This window comes from Strongylocentrotus purpuratus, unplaced genomic scaffold, assembly GCF_000002235.5.
Source record: "Strongylocentrotus purpuratus isolate Spur 01 unplaced genomic scaffold, Spur_5.0 spur5_scaffold_19, whole genome shotgun sequence".
Classification (NCBI taxonomy): domain Eukaryota; kingdom Metazoa; phylum Echinodermata; class Echinoidea; order Camarodonta; family Strongylocentrotidae; genus Strongylocentrotus; species Strongylocentrotus purpuratus.
Window position 1 is genome coordinate 21974013 of NW_022145604.1, and position 16123 is coordinate 21990135.

Consider the following 16123-nt stretch of genomic DNA (forward strand, 5'->3'; position numbering starts at 1 on the left):
AGCATTTGTTATCGATAACAATTTTGATGAAACTTTTAAAAGATTTATCAATACAAACTGATCATGAAATTATCATTGAAATGGATAAATAATCATTTATACCCACATGCACATTGGGGATACTTGTAATGTCTACTCTATCCTGTCATCATTACCATTGATTAGATTTATATTTGGACCCTGTTTCATAAAACTGGTTATCAATAACAAGTTACAATAACTATCATAAGCTACTGAAATTGTGGCATTTGATCAGCTGAGAGCAGATTTGTAATAGATATTTAGCATTTGTTATTGATAACAAGTTTGATGAAACAGGGGCCTGATTGACTTGAAAAGAATAACCTACCTGGGGTACTATTCTGGCTCCTTGATACCATATCCGCGCTAGACGGTCTACTACCCGGCCTACTGCCTCCATCCACCACCGCCTGGCCGCCCCTCTGGTGCTGACGTGGCATGGTCGAGCTCCCTCCCTGGGGTCTGGGGCCCATCCCAGGCCCAGGCCCACCCTCATGCCCCGAGGGAGGGGGCATCCTCCGTGGCATGGTGGAGCTCCCCCCATGCTGCTGGGGCTGGTTGCCGGGGTAGGGTTGCCCCCGCCTTCCGTAGGGGCCCTGGTGGGGGTGGGGTCCACCGGGCCCTCCCCTGCTGACTGGACCACCCAGGGTGGCTCTCTCAGGGGTGAGGCGCTGGAAGGCTTGGGTATGGGCTGCAGGGCGCTGGAGGCTCGCACTGGAACGTTCAGGTACCCCACGCCGGAAATTCTCCTGTTAGGGTGGAGACAAGATAATTTTTTGTTTTATAAAAGAAATGTACATGTTGGTCGTATCTCTTTCAAACGTTTGAAAAATATCATACTGGGAACAAATCTATCTTCATTTAATGTAATTGATTTTTTGAAAAATTACACAAAAACTCCTGAGATTTCATCTACAATTGAATATTTAAAAAAAAATTCTCTCTATTTGTTATCCTTGACTTAAATCTTACTGCTTTTCATACTGAGGGATAATTCATTTGTGAGGGCTAATAAAATCTTCAATGTATGAAGTAACTTCCATTTCTATAATGCTTCACACGTTGTTTATTATTACATGTAACTCAGATCTTGGGGCACTGTATTTGATTTCTTACATCGGTTCTGTCACTCATGCATGGTTGCTAAACCCTTAGTTCACATCCAAACATCAACTCCAGCTTCTTTAATTCAATTTCAAGGTTTATTAACATGAATCTTTGCAGAAATAGAAATTAGAGTACAGAATTACAGTTGAAATTCTAGTTAAAATAATTTGATATAGATTCATAGCAATATATGTTTAGAGTATATTAATCAGTTTAATCAATTACTCTATATGATCAGTATATACTCATTAATTCAGGGATAAACATATCCTTTTGCCTTACCATTGACTGAGATTGTTTCTTCTCTGGTGATGGGTTGAGGCTCCCTCCGGCCGGAGCCGGTTTGGCGCCCTCGCCCTCCTGCGTCTGCATGAAGTGCATGTTACGTGGCAACGTCATGGTGTTGTAGCGGTTCTTCCTGACGTCCCTCTTCTGATGGTCCACCTCTGGTTCAGAGTAGTAGTCCAGCTCCACGGGGGTGGAGGTGGTGCTACGAGGGGACGATGGGCCCGGGGCGTTGGGGTCCTCCACGAATCCAGGCTCGTAGATCTTCAGGACTGACCTGTCCATTATTTCACTGAATACATACAGAAATCGATGGTTATTGGTTACCTATAAAAAACTCCAAAATAGCTTTAATTCTTTACGGTTCTTGGTCGACTAGAGGCTCTTTCATATATGACAGGGTAACCTTTTCTTAAAAAACGTAAATAAATGGCAACTGCATCGAACGAAGGTCCTTAAGACGTATTCACTGATCTCTGTGTTATAAGATACAGAAATATGAAGCCTATTTCACTTTACCTCATTAAAAAAAACGTCATGGTTTTACCGCATCATATCTTAACGAGGCCTAATGAAACATACAGCGGACTGCTACAGTTGACTTTTGTCACGCACGAGAATTCAAAACAATTAGGCAGTCTGGGCTTGTGATCAATAGCAAGCCATGAGTTAAAAACATGCTTTTTGTCTTGCAATCATCAGAGTAAAACGCAAGAATGAACATAAAGCCATCATCGAGCAATACATTATTTGGGAACTTGAGGACAAACCACACAATAAAGTTAATAAACTCTTATTGGCTGCTTTAGATAACAAATGCTATAACCTTGGTTACCAGACATTTTACAAGGCTTTAAAAAGCTAATGGATAAAATATATGAAGTCTTTTGACAAACTCTTTTTTGTTGACAGAATAGCTTTCACTTCCAGCCTTTCTGATGTTGTGTATCTCAATATCTATATTGTAGGGTAGGAACCTTCCATTAAGGTAAAACAAATATAAATGAATAAAATCAGAAAAAAATTGTGCTGTGACTGTCATCTCAGAGAATCCACAATTTCGATCTGAGCCTCCGAATGCATTGTCAATTTGATTATTATTTTAATTTTCAATTAAAAATATATTCAATATCTAATCTAAATATTGCTTTTGAGCGGAACCTACTTGGAATCCTCCAGCTCGTAGAATATTTCCGTTGCTGGATCCTTGATGTAGATCTTTCTGACCGGCTTCTCTAGCATCTCCATGTTGAGCTGCTTGGGGAAAGCACGGACGTATAGCGCCCTCACGGTGTCGATGCCGGTCACCTCGTTCGGCATGAGCCCTCGCTTGGTTTCGTTCTTGTACTGGAGGTAGACGAGACCTGGGGCAATGAAAAAGAATCATTTAATTGTTTGTCCTGGTATTAGATATTTAATGTCTAATTCAATTCAGCCAATACAGAAAACCCAAAATTGGACTGTGCAGTTTCATTTTCATACATTACAGGGTAAGGGTCATTATACCATTAGCAACCAGAGATTTTGTAAAAAATGGCTCATTGGAAGATGTAGCAATATTCCTCTCATTTTGTCATTAATTGTTCTGAACATTATGAAACATGCGCTATTTTTCTATGCAGAACCCTACTGTAGACATCGTGAGGATAAGGCACTATAATATCATCACGGTAGCCCCCATAGAAGGATACTACAGCACGTTGAAAACGAACAAAAATGGACAGGCGGTTTCGGGCGGTTCAGTGAGTAAAAGGAGGGGCAAATTCGGGCAGTTTAGTTGCTATAGGGTTAATGTGGTTGGGTATTTACCTAATGGTCTTTCCTAGGTCATACAAGTATTGACCGTTGGTCGGATGAATGGCATACTGAATCTTAACAGTCCAGTGTCCACCATCCTGTTAGGGTTAGTATTAGGGGGAGAATCAGAGTTAGGGTCAGGGTAAGGGCTACTTTTATGGTTGGGGCCTTCAGTGTTCATTCCAATTGTCCCTTACCCAATGGTCTCTCCTTGGTCATGTTGACCGTTGGTCTGATGACCGGCATACTGGACCTCAATCGTCCACCTCTAGAGAATCCCGTAGCTTCTGTGTTGATCTCGGACATGGTGTCCATGTTGTCCATGTTATCAAGGTCTGTCTCACAGAATACACCATTGACGGGTGCCTGGAAGAACAAAAAAATACATAAATCAAATTAATGAAATAGAATGCCGGTAAACCTAGATTGCAAAGTTTAATTCTTGAGGTCCAAAGAAATATAATAGAAAAATATAGTTATTACAAGAGAGAAAGAAGTAGGGCTTCTTCATCTGCAGCACCCTTGTCTTTGTAATAATTTACCATTTAATTTAAGAATCATAACTACCTTAGAGACCTTTAAATCCAAGCTGAAATACCTGTAGGCCTACTTGGCACTATGACACTCATCCAAACGTTCTCATTCTTTCTATTTTTCTTGTGCGCCTCGGAATAGCATTGTCTAGATAGACGGCGCTACACAAATGCCTATTATTATTATGGCTTTAAATCAATATATGATGTGAAAATAAAATTCTGAAAATTGTCTGGATCTGTGTATGCATACATGACAATAAACTTGTACTGTCACTGCTATGCCTAGTAACTGATACTGTAGTAGATATAGATGTAGGCGATAATCAAATGTATCATAGAAATGAACATCTCCAGAGGCGGTACGCTATACATGCAGCCTTGAGAGGCTAGATGAATATATTCCTAATCACATGTTATTTTTGTGTCAATATGATATTAAAACAATTTGAGAGAGGAGAGAAGAGAAAAGAGAAGAGAAAAGAGAAGAGAAGAGGAGAGAAAAGAGAGAGAGAGAGAGAGAAAGAGAGAGAAAAGAGAAAAGAGAGAAGAGAAAAGAGAGAGAAGATGGGAGAGAGAGAGAGAGAAGAAAGAGAGAGGAGATGAAAGGAGAGAAGAAAGAAAGAGAAGAATAGAGAGAAGAAAGATGACAGGAGAGAAGAGAGAGAGAGAGAAAAGAAGAATTGAGAGAAGAAAGAGAAAGAAGGAAATAGGAGAGGAATAAAGAGAAGAGATCAAGGTAAGGAGGGGGATGGGGAGGAAAGAGAGGAAGAGGAGCGAGGAAAAAAAAGGAGGGAGGGAGGAAGAGGGGGAAAGAAAGAGACAGACAGAGAGAGAGAGAGAGAGAGAGAGAGAGGAAGAAGGGGGAAAGACAGAGACAGACAGACAGACAGAGAGAGAGAGGAAGAGGGGGAAGAAAGAGAGAGAAGGGGTGTGAGAGAGTAAGAGAGAGGGTGGAGAGAGAGAGAGGGGGGAAAGAAAGAGAGAGAGAGGGGGGAGAGAAAGAGAGAGAGAGGGGGGAGAGAAAGAGAGAGAGAGGGGGGGGGGGGAATTGGGGAAGAAAGAGAGAGAGAGAGAGAGAGAGAGAGGGGGGGGGGGGAAGAGAGGAAGAGAATAGAGAACATTGTGCTTCTTTGAGGTCAAGCTAAGTTCACTCATGGAATTGTTCTCTGGTTGCTATAGTAACCCACCTACACGAACATGGACAATCAGTAAATGGACAGACTGCTCCAATACGCCGTAACCACAATTTTCTCAATTTGTCGCATTTGGCTCCAAATAATTTCCAGCTTCCATAATTGCATGCACATGTACACGTACAAGAGTATCATATTTGCATCCACTAATCTTAGCAAAGCATTGTTAAAGTCACGTATGAGATTATGCCTTCACAGCAGTTACAGTCCAACTCCAACATAGTCGCAAATGGGAAAAGACACACAAAAAATACATACAAAACCTAAGAGGACAAATCATCCACAAATTAATTTGCAAATTATTAGAAGAAGGTCTTCCCCTTAAACTTATATCGATAAGGAATCAATCAAATGGTGAACAGTTAAAGGACATTATAAAAGGGAAAAGACGAATCTCTTCAAAGACTTGTATGAAAATACTTTTGTGCAAATAAAATTTCATGGGAATCCATTGACTGGTCTAATCACAAATTATTTCCATCTGTATTTTAGAGAGTGCGATTTGGCAATTTAAAATTGAAAGTCCTCTTCGCAGATCAGATATGATATTTGTAATTTTTCACAGCTGTTATTTTGATAATAAGATACATCATGGAACCCCAAACAGAGAGAGTTTGGTCATGTCTCCGCTAGGTCTAACGCAAAGATGGCCCAATATTTTAGGGATTTGAAAGATAATAACAAGAAACACCAGTCCTCCCCCATATCTTCCTGACCCTGAACTTCAACCTACATGTGTAACTTCCTTTAGAAGGAGGATGGTCGAACTGTTTTTTGGGTACTCATAATTTGAAAAGATGTGTCCTAAAGAAAGCTATCTTTGAGCTGCTTCAAAATGTACTATTATTATATAACTATATAATGTATTATTATTACTATTAAGATCATAAACATCAGCATTTCAGTGTGTTGATCATAAAAACCCTCCAGCACCACAAATGTGTATATTCTGTTCTCTCCTGATCTCATCATATTCATCTTCATCAATGGTAATACCACTATTAAAATAACTTTAGTTGATATATGCTATTGATGACATGAATGTACTCTTATTCACAGCTCTAAACACATTTAAAGGATATTCCACAGCCACGTATTACATTACAAAGACACTCGGGGGGGGGGGGGGGTTTCTTTCTTCATTCTTTCTTCACAATATTATCATTGTCATCATCGTCATCAATGATAATACCAAATTAACAATATTAAAATCACTTCAGTTCATATATGCTATGAATGGCTGAATGTACTCTTATTCACAGCTCTAAACACATTTGAAGGATATTACACAGCCACTATCACATTACAAAGGCATTCATGTTTCTCTCTTCATTCTTTCTTCACAAAAACACAAAAAGAAGTTGATATTTTCATTAAACTCACTTAGCCATTCCACTACCATCAAACCGTCATCTTCTCTTCAGTCAACAATGCAACGACATATCAAAATATTATTACAAAGACTAATATAACGCATAGGAGAGCTATCTTGTGATAACAGTGCACTCTCTATACACCTCTTCCGGACAGTGTCGACATGCATTGATATGGATATTGATTTTATCTTTATTTCAAAGATCTTTTCATGGCCAGCTTACTGTATATGCATGGTATTTGGAGTATGAAGGCTTTGTAGACTGTGGGGGTGGGGCGGTACGAGGAGAGGTGAATGACACGTTTTAAACACCTTTCCTTGTACTGATGATCACGTCTTTACAGATACCTGACCACAAACCTTGAGTCAAGAGGGGAGGGCATGGCTACTCTGCAAGTTTGCCTTTTGTTATATAAAATAAAACTAGATGGGATTAAAGTAAATCTAGATGAATGTATTTTGTTATGAGAGTAAATATAGATGGGCTTCTAAACATAGGGCAGGGAGAGTCCAAGGTATTGGGTCATTCAGTATAGGGGCTTTCACACCTACAGAAAAAATTTAAAAATTGATTTTGAAAATCTATCCAAATTTTTTTTTTTTTGCGTGTGTGGACAGAATGATTTTACTAATTTCTGTGATTCGCACCGTGATCCAATTCGCATTAAGTCTTGCGATTTTCAAAATAATTGTGATAGTTTGCCGGGTGCTGTGTGTGTAAAGAAGAAGAATTTCTACCTAAGTATATCCTCTATGACATAGAGAACATGGAATGAATCTCAATCAAATAATGCCATGCTGGATTCCGTCAGGCAATTCTAGTCACTATCTGTGCAAGTGTGCATCAATGCTTTCATCACAATTTAATATGCCATGCCCAGCTCCTCTTTGTCAGGGTTTTTGATGAGATCACACGCGAGAGGTGACTATGCGTGAAGTCTACAACTTCCTTTCTGCAGATTCTATCTTTCTTTTTAAAAAGCCTGATGGAGACACAAACCTTTTGGAGACTTGCCATAAAACAAACAAAATTTCATTACTTTTAAAGTATTAAGGATGTGAGCTTTTCAAGAATGATATCTTCCATAATATTCTTCACATTTCATGGCAGTATTTTCAGAGCATATTTGACAAATGCCCATTTACATGTGGTTTGTAACTTTGTATTCCAGCCGGCATATTTGAATTTCAGCATTACACAATTTCCTTTTCTTTTGTAACATGTATGTAAGTTCGCTCTTTCATCAGCTATTAAATAAACTGAAAACATAATTTAAATAAACATACTTTAATCTACTGTTGTCCTCTAAGTTTGACGAAATGAACCAAAGTGGCAGGAATTTAATTTTATAATAATAATAATATTGGATATTGTTATAATGCACGACACCTCTACATTCTAATGTAATTTGTCCCTTCAAAACAGATGAACAAAAGCTCTTTGTGCGATTCACCATTCATTTTCAACTACGAACAAAAAAAAAATCAAATTACACACCCCACTGCAGAAATACCTTAGCCGACTCCTCCATAACCCCAAGACAAATTCAAATAGGAAAAATATTCATGAGGGCTTTGAAAATTAGTTGTCTCCCAATCCCTTTTTCCAGCAAAATTGTGAGCGACAAAGCAAGAAAACCTCCATTGTACTGCCAATTTGAAGGGGGAGTTCTAGTCACTGGTGCCTTATGTCGCCCCAGACAAAACCAATTTTTCAATATCTTAAACCACATGTTTTCTGCATTTGACAAGGGGTGCCTTGTCCCGCACTTAGGAGGGGATAAAAACACAGACCTGGTGGTTTTGCGGTCACTGCGTGAATCAAACAATTATAGAATGATCATGGTTTGAGCCACAAAATCTTCTTTTTTCCCCCTTCAAACTTGGAAAGAATTCAAAGAGGAATGGTAATAGGTGTTTTCTCTACTAATGGTATTTTTCTGCTTTTACAGCATTCCTTTCGACTGAGAAAATAATAGTTATGAAAACAAACTCATTATAATGGAAGAATCTAAAGGCCCGGTCTCACCACCAGAACTTTGCTGGAGCGTCGGTCCAGCGTTCAAGATTTCTGCGTTGGCCTAGCGGACCAAAGCGTCCACGAACTTGCGTCTAGCGGTGCCAAACTTTGACTGGGCGTTGTTGAAGCTGTGGTGAACTTTGCCGGAGCGGAAAATTGCCCGCTCCTCACCGCTCGCAATATTTTGTGCAGCTCAAAACTTTCGGAGCGGTAGGAGGGGCCATCAGCGGTGGCCGAGCGTATACGGCGTTGCCTTAACGGGGGCCAACTTCTATTAAACGGTGGTGAACGGTTACGAGCGGTGATGAATTTTTTTCATCGCTCAAGGAACGCTCCAGCAAAGTTCTGGCGGTGAGACCGGGCCTTTAGAATGGATGCTTATTCTACATTGTATGTAAATTGTCATGACTGGATCCTAACAATGCTACACACAAACATGTACAATTGTACATGTACATTGTGTAGGTCTAAGTTCTAATCTATAACTTCATATTTGAATGAAGAAATTATTAGTGGAGCACAAATAACAGATGCATTTGAAAATGCTTCTGAAATCAGGCATGCATAGGTAACTAGTGAAATGATAAATGACAAATATGCAACAACAACAAACATATGTAATATGTATTTTTTTCTTCTTTTTTAAAACATATATTCAGGTGGGCTGTATCTAATACAGACCACCTTATATTTTTGTTAAAATCGCCTTTATTTATTATTTATTTATTTATTTATTTATTTTTCTTATTTCTACCCACTTTTTTGTGTTCAAGATAATTTGAAAATGGTTCAATCAAATACCTTGAAATTTGACACACATATGTATAGGCATATGAACAAAACACAGCAAACTTTTCAACCTTGACCTTGACTGATGACGTCATCTAGGTGCCATTTTGTGAAATTTTCTGAAAATTTACTCATGATCATCTTTTCATAACGGTACGTCATTTCTCATTCATATTTATCATGATCAAGGTCAATATCAGTCCGGACAATTTCAGGACAAAAAACGCGCGCGTGCGCGTACGTCCGCGCGTCAGTGCGCGCGCAAAATTTTAAAATGCTCAAAATCGTCTTTAATTTATTTTGCATACGTTTCAGGTCATTTTAAGCATTTTATAAAAAAATCGCGCACACGCACATGCGTGCGTGTTTTCGCGCGTAACACCATTACACAACGCAGAATCGCCATTTTTTTCTTTCATGATAAATTCCATATTTGTTTAAACAATTTAATACTATGTTCATCTCTTTATGACTATTAATATTAAGATGAGCGTCCATTCAAGATAAATGTCCGTGCGCGCGAGCTCTTATAATACATAGCATATATGGGCAAAAACATGCCTATACAAAATCCATTATAGCTCTTTGAAATGCACCGAGATCCTCAATTTTTTTTCATATTCTGATAGAGTATGAGTCGGAGATATGATTTCATGTCTCATTTGGCCATTAAGTGTATCGTGACATCATCACAATGGCCTTGGAACTCAAAATACGAATTTGCATATTATTACGTCAGCAATATGTAAAATTGATTGTATCTCTGTAAATATTGATCAATTTTCTTCAAAATTTCGATATGTTGTAGCTAAGACAATTCTCTACAAGCGCAGTAATAACTATTTTTTATTTTGATGACGTCATCATAGTGAAAATCTCGATTAAAGGCCTCATGTCAAACATTTCATAATTTCCGTTATCCCTATAGTAGGTGAATTTCGTTCACGTCATGAAACTACATGATATTGTTTTTTAAGAATTTTTAAGCAGTATCTTGCTTCAGTTATTTTTGCTCTATTTTGTCTCAAATTTAAGTTGACCAGCCCACCTATACTTGTTCCAAACAAGTATTATATGTCTAGTTGTGTTATTGTTTTGTATTTCGGGAATGCTTTCTTACATGCATATATTTGTAAAAATCATGTACCAATAGGCCTAACATACCTTTACCAAGAAAGATACCTCCAAAAACATCAATTGTGGTATTAAAAGCTGATTATAATTATTTGTCTTATTCATACATGCACTTCAACAAAGACAATAACCATCTCCTGTACTTTCTTTTACATGTATTTAAAAAAATCAAGTTTCTTCACAATTTTATACATGTATATTTTTTCTGAAATTGGTTCTGAACATTCAACGACATATCATTGATGGTGACAAATATAACAAGTAGCCAAATTTTTGTCGATAATCATAAAATGATTCATATGTCATTTTGTTTATTCAACATCACATGGCAAAATCTTGTCTGACAAGGAAGCTACCTAGGGGATGAAGCTTGTGCAACAAACTTCAAATGTTGATTGTAGCGATCCTGAGGGATCGATAGACATGGGAAAATATTTCCTCCCTTCATCTGAAATTATTCTTTTTCCTTCGTTCCCAGCTGGCTCATCTGTCAACAACTTGTCATTCAAGAAGATGATATTCTAGCTTAAAGGGGAAGTCCACCCTGATATTAAGTAGGTTTTGATAGAAGCAGAAACTGGAGAAGAGTTCGCAAGATATGTCACAGAGCTAGTTGCCATTTTTTTTTGATTTATCACAACTTCAAAAATTTCATAACTTTCTTATTTTTCATCAGATTTTTTGCTCAAACTCTCACTGATCTGTTTCTCTCATATTTCTGCTTCTATTGAAACTAACTTAATATCAGGGTGGACTTCCCCTTTAAAGGAATCAGTCAATCTTTCAAATGGATGTTGAAAAATGACTCCAAATAGTGATGAGAATTAGGAAGACGTGGTGACAAATGTATATTATTCCTAAGGAACTACTCCTTTTGCTATGATGATCATTATGATATTAGTTTTTATTGCAACATGAATAAAATTCCTATTATTCCTAGCTTCTTAGCTACAAGTAGAATCAAACATATTTGGCCTTTTCTATGTATCTTTTCTTTAAATCTCCATGATTTCTTGGACCCTTTTTCTCCATTCTCAGCAGAATTAGATAACATTTAAAAATTACAAATTTAACTATTCATCCATCACTCATGGGAGAAACTAATTATCGCTACATGCAGTATCGTACTATAATATTCCGTTCTTGTACTTGTAAAGTGTGTCGCAAGGCAGAAATATCAACTATCAGCTACATCACAAAACAGGCTCATGGGAACATGTGTGCAAAAGACACATCTTGATTCTCAATAACCTAGTTCTTCCAAAGAAAATAGAATAGAGCGCAATTCTTGTAAATTATTATTATTATTAAATTAAGTATTTGGCATCACCTGTGCCCGGAGGCAAAAAGCGAACTGGATCACTGTAAAGAGGTTGATTTGGAAGCAATACTGAATCACGTTTACCGGTAATCATATGCTTTGAAATCATAATGCATCATCAAAATTCCTCTTCACGTGGACCCATCAAAGTGCATGTACACTCTTATACAGCGTACATACCTGGGGTAGGAAACTGCTGGAATCATTTTAAGATCAACTTAACTCAATTTGACGAGTGGTATTTTGAGAAATAAAATTCATCCCCATTGTCCTCTTGCCCCATTAAGGCAGTATAGCTGCGGGCAATGCTTCCATTTTCATTACGATGAGGGAATTGATGCGCTCGTCCCACGACATGAATTCCAATGAGAACAAATTACATGTGTGTCATACAACCCGTCCTCAACAAAAGAGCCTAAAAATGCTGAAACACAAAAAAAAATCCTTTAAACTGATGGAATTTTCTTCATCTATGATATCTATAACTTTATCTTCAGTTGGATTAGTAATTTCTAGGGCTTGCAATTACCGTCTGTTCCAATTTTTCAACTTAAATTTGTAAGGTTTTGGACTAGAGAGGAAGGTCGTTCCTCCAAGTACACTGCACTTGTGTGGGTTGTGGCATGAATTTGAAGGTGAATTTAGCGCTCTCTCTTTATAGAAACTGACAAATGAACATTTGGTACCAAGCTTTAACATCTAGAAGCCTCAATTCTTTTCTTGATCTCATCATGATTCAATAGTAAATTACTGAATCTTTGCATTTGTATCAAGTGTTTGTAAAATGAGGATGTTACGTCTATTTTCCCTCCCTAGATTTCCCTCTACCTGTTTAACACTTACGAGACAAATGCTGGTTATATGATCAAACTTCATACATATATAGAGAAAGAGAGAAAGAGAAAGACATAAAGAGATATATGGAAATGGGGATTTAACGAATGAAATCAGTTGGAGCCAAAGGCATTGCTAGATTATTATGAATAGAGGCAGGGTGTGTGACCAAAATTTACAAATAATTTTGCATCAAGAAAAAGAAGGTTCTCCAATTTACCATCATGGATTTTGAAGATACTAACTTTTCAGACAGAAAATTTTAATGGGGGGGGGGGGGGGGTGGGGTGGAGGGTAGCCCCCAACAATCCACTCTAGCAATGCCCCAGAGCGGAAATCTTCTGATAAAGAGATTTAGTGTCACGTTACCTCTGCAGCACGACCTTGGATCCTGTCCGAGTGTTCAGGATATTTCCTCTTTAAATATTCCATGACTAGCGGGTTCTCTTTCACTTTGTTCGGAGAACGATTCTGTAAATTGAAGGGGAAAAAAAATCACTCTTTAGTGTCTCAACCAGTCAATTTTAATTCTTTTCACCTTAAAAGCCCTTTCCTTCTTATTTTCTAATCGTACAAATAGTGATCAAAATGGAAAAGAACCTTGTAAAATTGCTTCAAATCCAAGTTAACATCCTAACTCCTTTTTTTACAATGTTCGACATGAGAAAATGGCACTTATTCAGAGTCTCATTTCTTACATGTATCTACCTTTCATTTTGCACCTCAGAAAAGTAGATCGTGCAATAAAAATACCTATATTTATTTCTTCTTATTATTGTCAATGTATTCAACATTAGTACTGTAATATGTACCGGTATGCTAATTTTAATATACCTTTTTAAAAATTAATATTAAAAATTAAACTTATCATATTTAGACTCATAAAAGTAAACTTTAAACCATGGAGATCACTTCTTATCTTCATGTTTAAACTTAACACTTACATGTTGTAGTAACGCAAGATTCTCTAAGTCTTCTGCATTCTCCACTCCTACAAGCGTGTGTCTCTTGTTGAAGTTATCTCTCCGGTTATCTCTTCTTCTCACAGCACCACCAGCTAGGCTGTCTGAATCACCCGAGAGAGACGATTGGCTGTTATACTCCTGACTTACTCGTAACCCTCCTCCTTTCTTTCCTGTGAACGGGAAGAGAAGAAAATAAATAAAAATTTTAAGAATCATTCGTAACATTAAACACTAATCAACTGAACTCAGGAATCAATATAAGAGTGCATTGTAGAATGACAAGCAACTTACTTTTGTTTGTTTTTCTGTGTTAATTGTTAATGAGTCCTCATTACATCTTCATTTATGTTTGATATTCTACATTAAAGAGTTTACAATGTATATTGTAATTGTTGGCCCTCTTTCCTCACAATTTTTTAGTCAAAAGTTTGTAACAAACACTCAATTTGAGGGACGCCATCTAATTCCTCAATGACATACATTTGCCTTGTATTCCAAATTATACTGTACTATCAAGTAAATGATTTGGAAACATGGATTACAGTCGATTGTGATTCCTTTGTAGTTTATGACATGATTAGGCACATGAATACCTAACATAACAAATTCAATCAGTTTCACCAAAGACATAGATAAAAATGCTTGTTGAGAGCGAGAAGGGCATTATCTCATATACTTTGACACAGACTTTTAAACCCTTCTGGCATTGAACGTACAAGATGTTCCTACATACAGTACATTAAGCTCGTTACATATGTTGTCTGTACATTCGGCAGAAAATTATAGTGAAATGTCATAGCCCTGGCTTTAACAGACTCAATTTGCACAAGGATGCTATACATTCTGAGCAGGACGTTGCTCGCAGATGACCCACATACTCGAATGGGGGGCATTTTCACAGCTTTCCTCCTGCAAAGGAAGAACGGTGGGAAAGTTTCTGCCCGCTTGATGACAGTTCTATTCACTAAGAGCGGTGCTGGCTCGGTGGAAAGGTAATACTACCATAACAAAGCATCTGACTTGGATTTTTTTTTTGCTCCGTATTCTCCCCACCCTTGTTGTACGAGAGGTTGGAGTGGGGGTGGGAATAAGCATGTAAAAAAAATACCTTCTTACAATCACTTAGGCCTGGAGTATGAACAAGTTTTATCTTACATGTAATTCATGGTTTAACCTCTATAAGCATAGTGCTAAAGTGAGTCTTCATGCATGCCCAATATATGGGTGCTAATTTCATATTCACCCAGTCCTGGTTACAAGATGGGGGGGGGGGGGGGGGGGGGGGTGTAGGCCCGTACAATAAAAAATTCACCAAAAGCAGAGAGCAATATTGAATATAACAATGGAAATATGCAAAAGAGTTCTGGCAACAACTACAAAAAAAGGGGGAAAAGACCTACCGGGTTATACAAAAATAAAAATGTAATACATACACAGATATACCGGGGGGGGGGGGGGGGGGGGGGGGTCTCACTTTTAGGACAACAAATCCATAAAGATTTTCCATGTTTTAAGTAGTCGGGGCCTACATGCATTTTAATAAAAACAGGTAAGGGCCCAAACCCTCATAAATACAATACCTGCCATAGGGTCTGATATACCAATACCGAAGACTACATGGAGTGAAGTTACTCCTTACAAAAGATTGATAAGGCAAGGCTTGAGGCACTATATGCATATACAGTTGTTTTGTAATTTTAATTTTCTTTCAAGCATAAAATAGAGTCCAACATATTTCAGCAACTGATACAAACAGGCAACAAGTTTTTGGCTCATGACATGATGACATTTTGTTGAATTCTCCAAATAGCGTCTGAATGTCTACCCGTATGCCTGTAGACTAGATGGAGGAAGGGAGGGGCGGGGTGGAAATGCATGAGACGTGATGGCATTTCAATTCTTTGCCTTGAAAATCAAAATGGGGATGCAGGAAATATAGCAGTCCTTGACTGTGAGTACCTATTGTAATGATTGAACTTTGAAATGCACTTGAAAGCATTTTAACCATGGAGATATTTCACCATAATTTTGAAGTTTGATCAGGACATTGTTGTCTTGATCAAAGTGCATTATACACATGGAGCTAGAAAATATGCATTAGATCATGTTTGTATGATTTAGAATATTGGGTATTACATCGAGATATCATTGAGGTATAATTTGTAAATTTATTGCTAATAAAACCTTTATAAACTTGCAACCTGATGTATAGTTGATGATACAAATAAAAAAGTTCCATATCCTACATGAATATCTACATGAATTCAAAATACATGTACATCTAATAACAATGATAATTTTGTTTTACGCAGGGAAGCCTCATCAGCATCAGTGCTGTTCTTCTGGATGGTCCTCCACTTAATATTACCCCCAGCATTTGCTAGGCACCATTTACACCTGGGTGGAGAGTAGCAAATGTGGACTAATGCTTTGGGATTGGAACCCTCAACCCTTGGCTCGTGAGTCAAGTGAGAGAACCACTATACCTTGACACCATAGCCTTCGCAACTTAACCATTTTAATTTTGCATTTATTGAAATTGAATGAATGAAGAATGCATTGAATCTACATGCAGTATACAAATTACACAGGTCTACACTGTCTGTATGTAAAGTACACCAAAATGAGCAGTATTTATATTAGTTTGTTAAAGGTACTATGTCCCATTTGCAGGCCAAAAAAATGAATAAGTAAAATTCCAACTGCATTTGAAAGATAATATTAATTTAGAACTTCCCTAAAAAAG

The 16123-nt window shown here is 37.7% G+C and overlaps 1 protein-coding gene across 5 annotated transcripts in view; it reads right to left on the reverse strand.

The window, feature by feature from the left end:
• The window catches only part of LOC100891869 (coiled-coil domain-containing protein CG32809), a 62054-nt gene that overhangs the window by 28155 nt on the left and 17776 nt on the right, over positions 1–16123 (reverse strand). For all 5 annotated transcript variants that reach the window (XM_030990584.1, XM_030990587.1, XM_030990585.1 and 2 more), the window contains exons 2-7: positions 13357–13547; positions 12782–12883; positions 3408–3576; positions 2579–2777; positions 1411–1705; positions 350–770 (exon numbers count right to left, since the gene is read on the reverse strand). In XM_030990584.1, coding sequence (XP_030846444.1) covers positions 350–770; positions 1411–1705; positions 2579–2777; positions 3408–3576; positions 12782–12844 — 1147 coding nt within the window. In that variant the 5' untranslated portion in view covers positions 12845–12883; positions 13357–13547. The remainder of the gene's footprint in view (positions 1–349; positions 771–1410; positions 1706–2578; positions 2778–3407; positions 3577–12781; positions 12884–13356; positions 13548–16123) is intronic.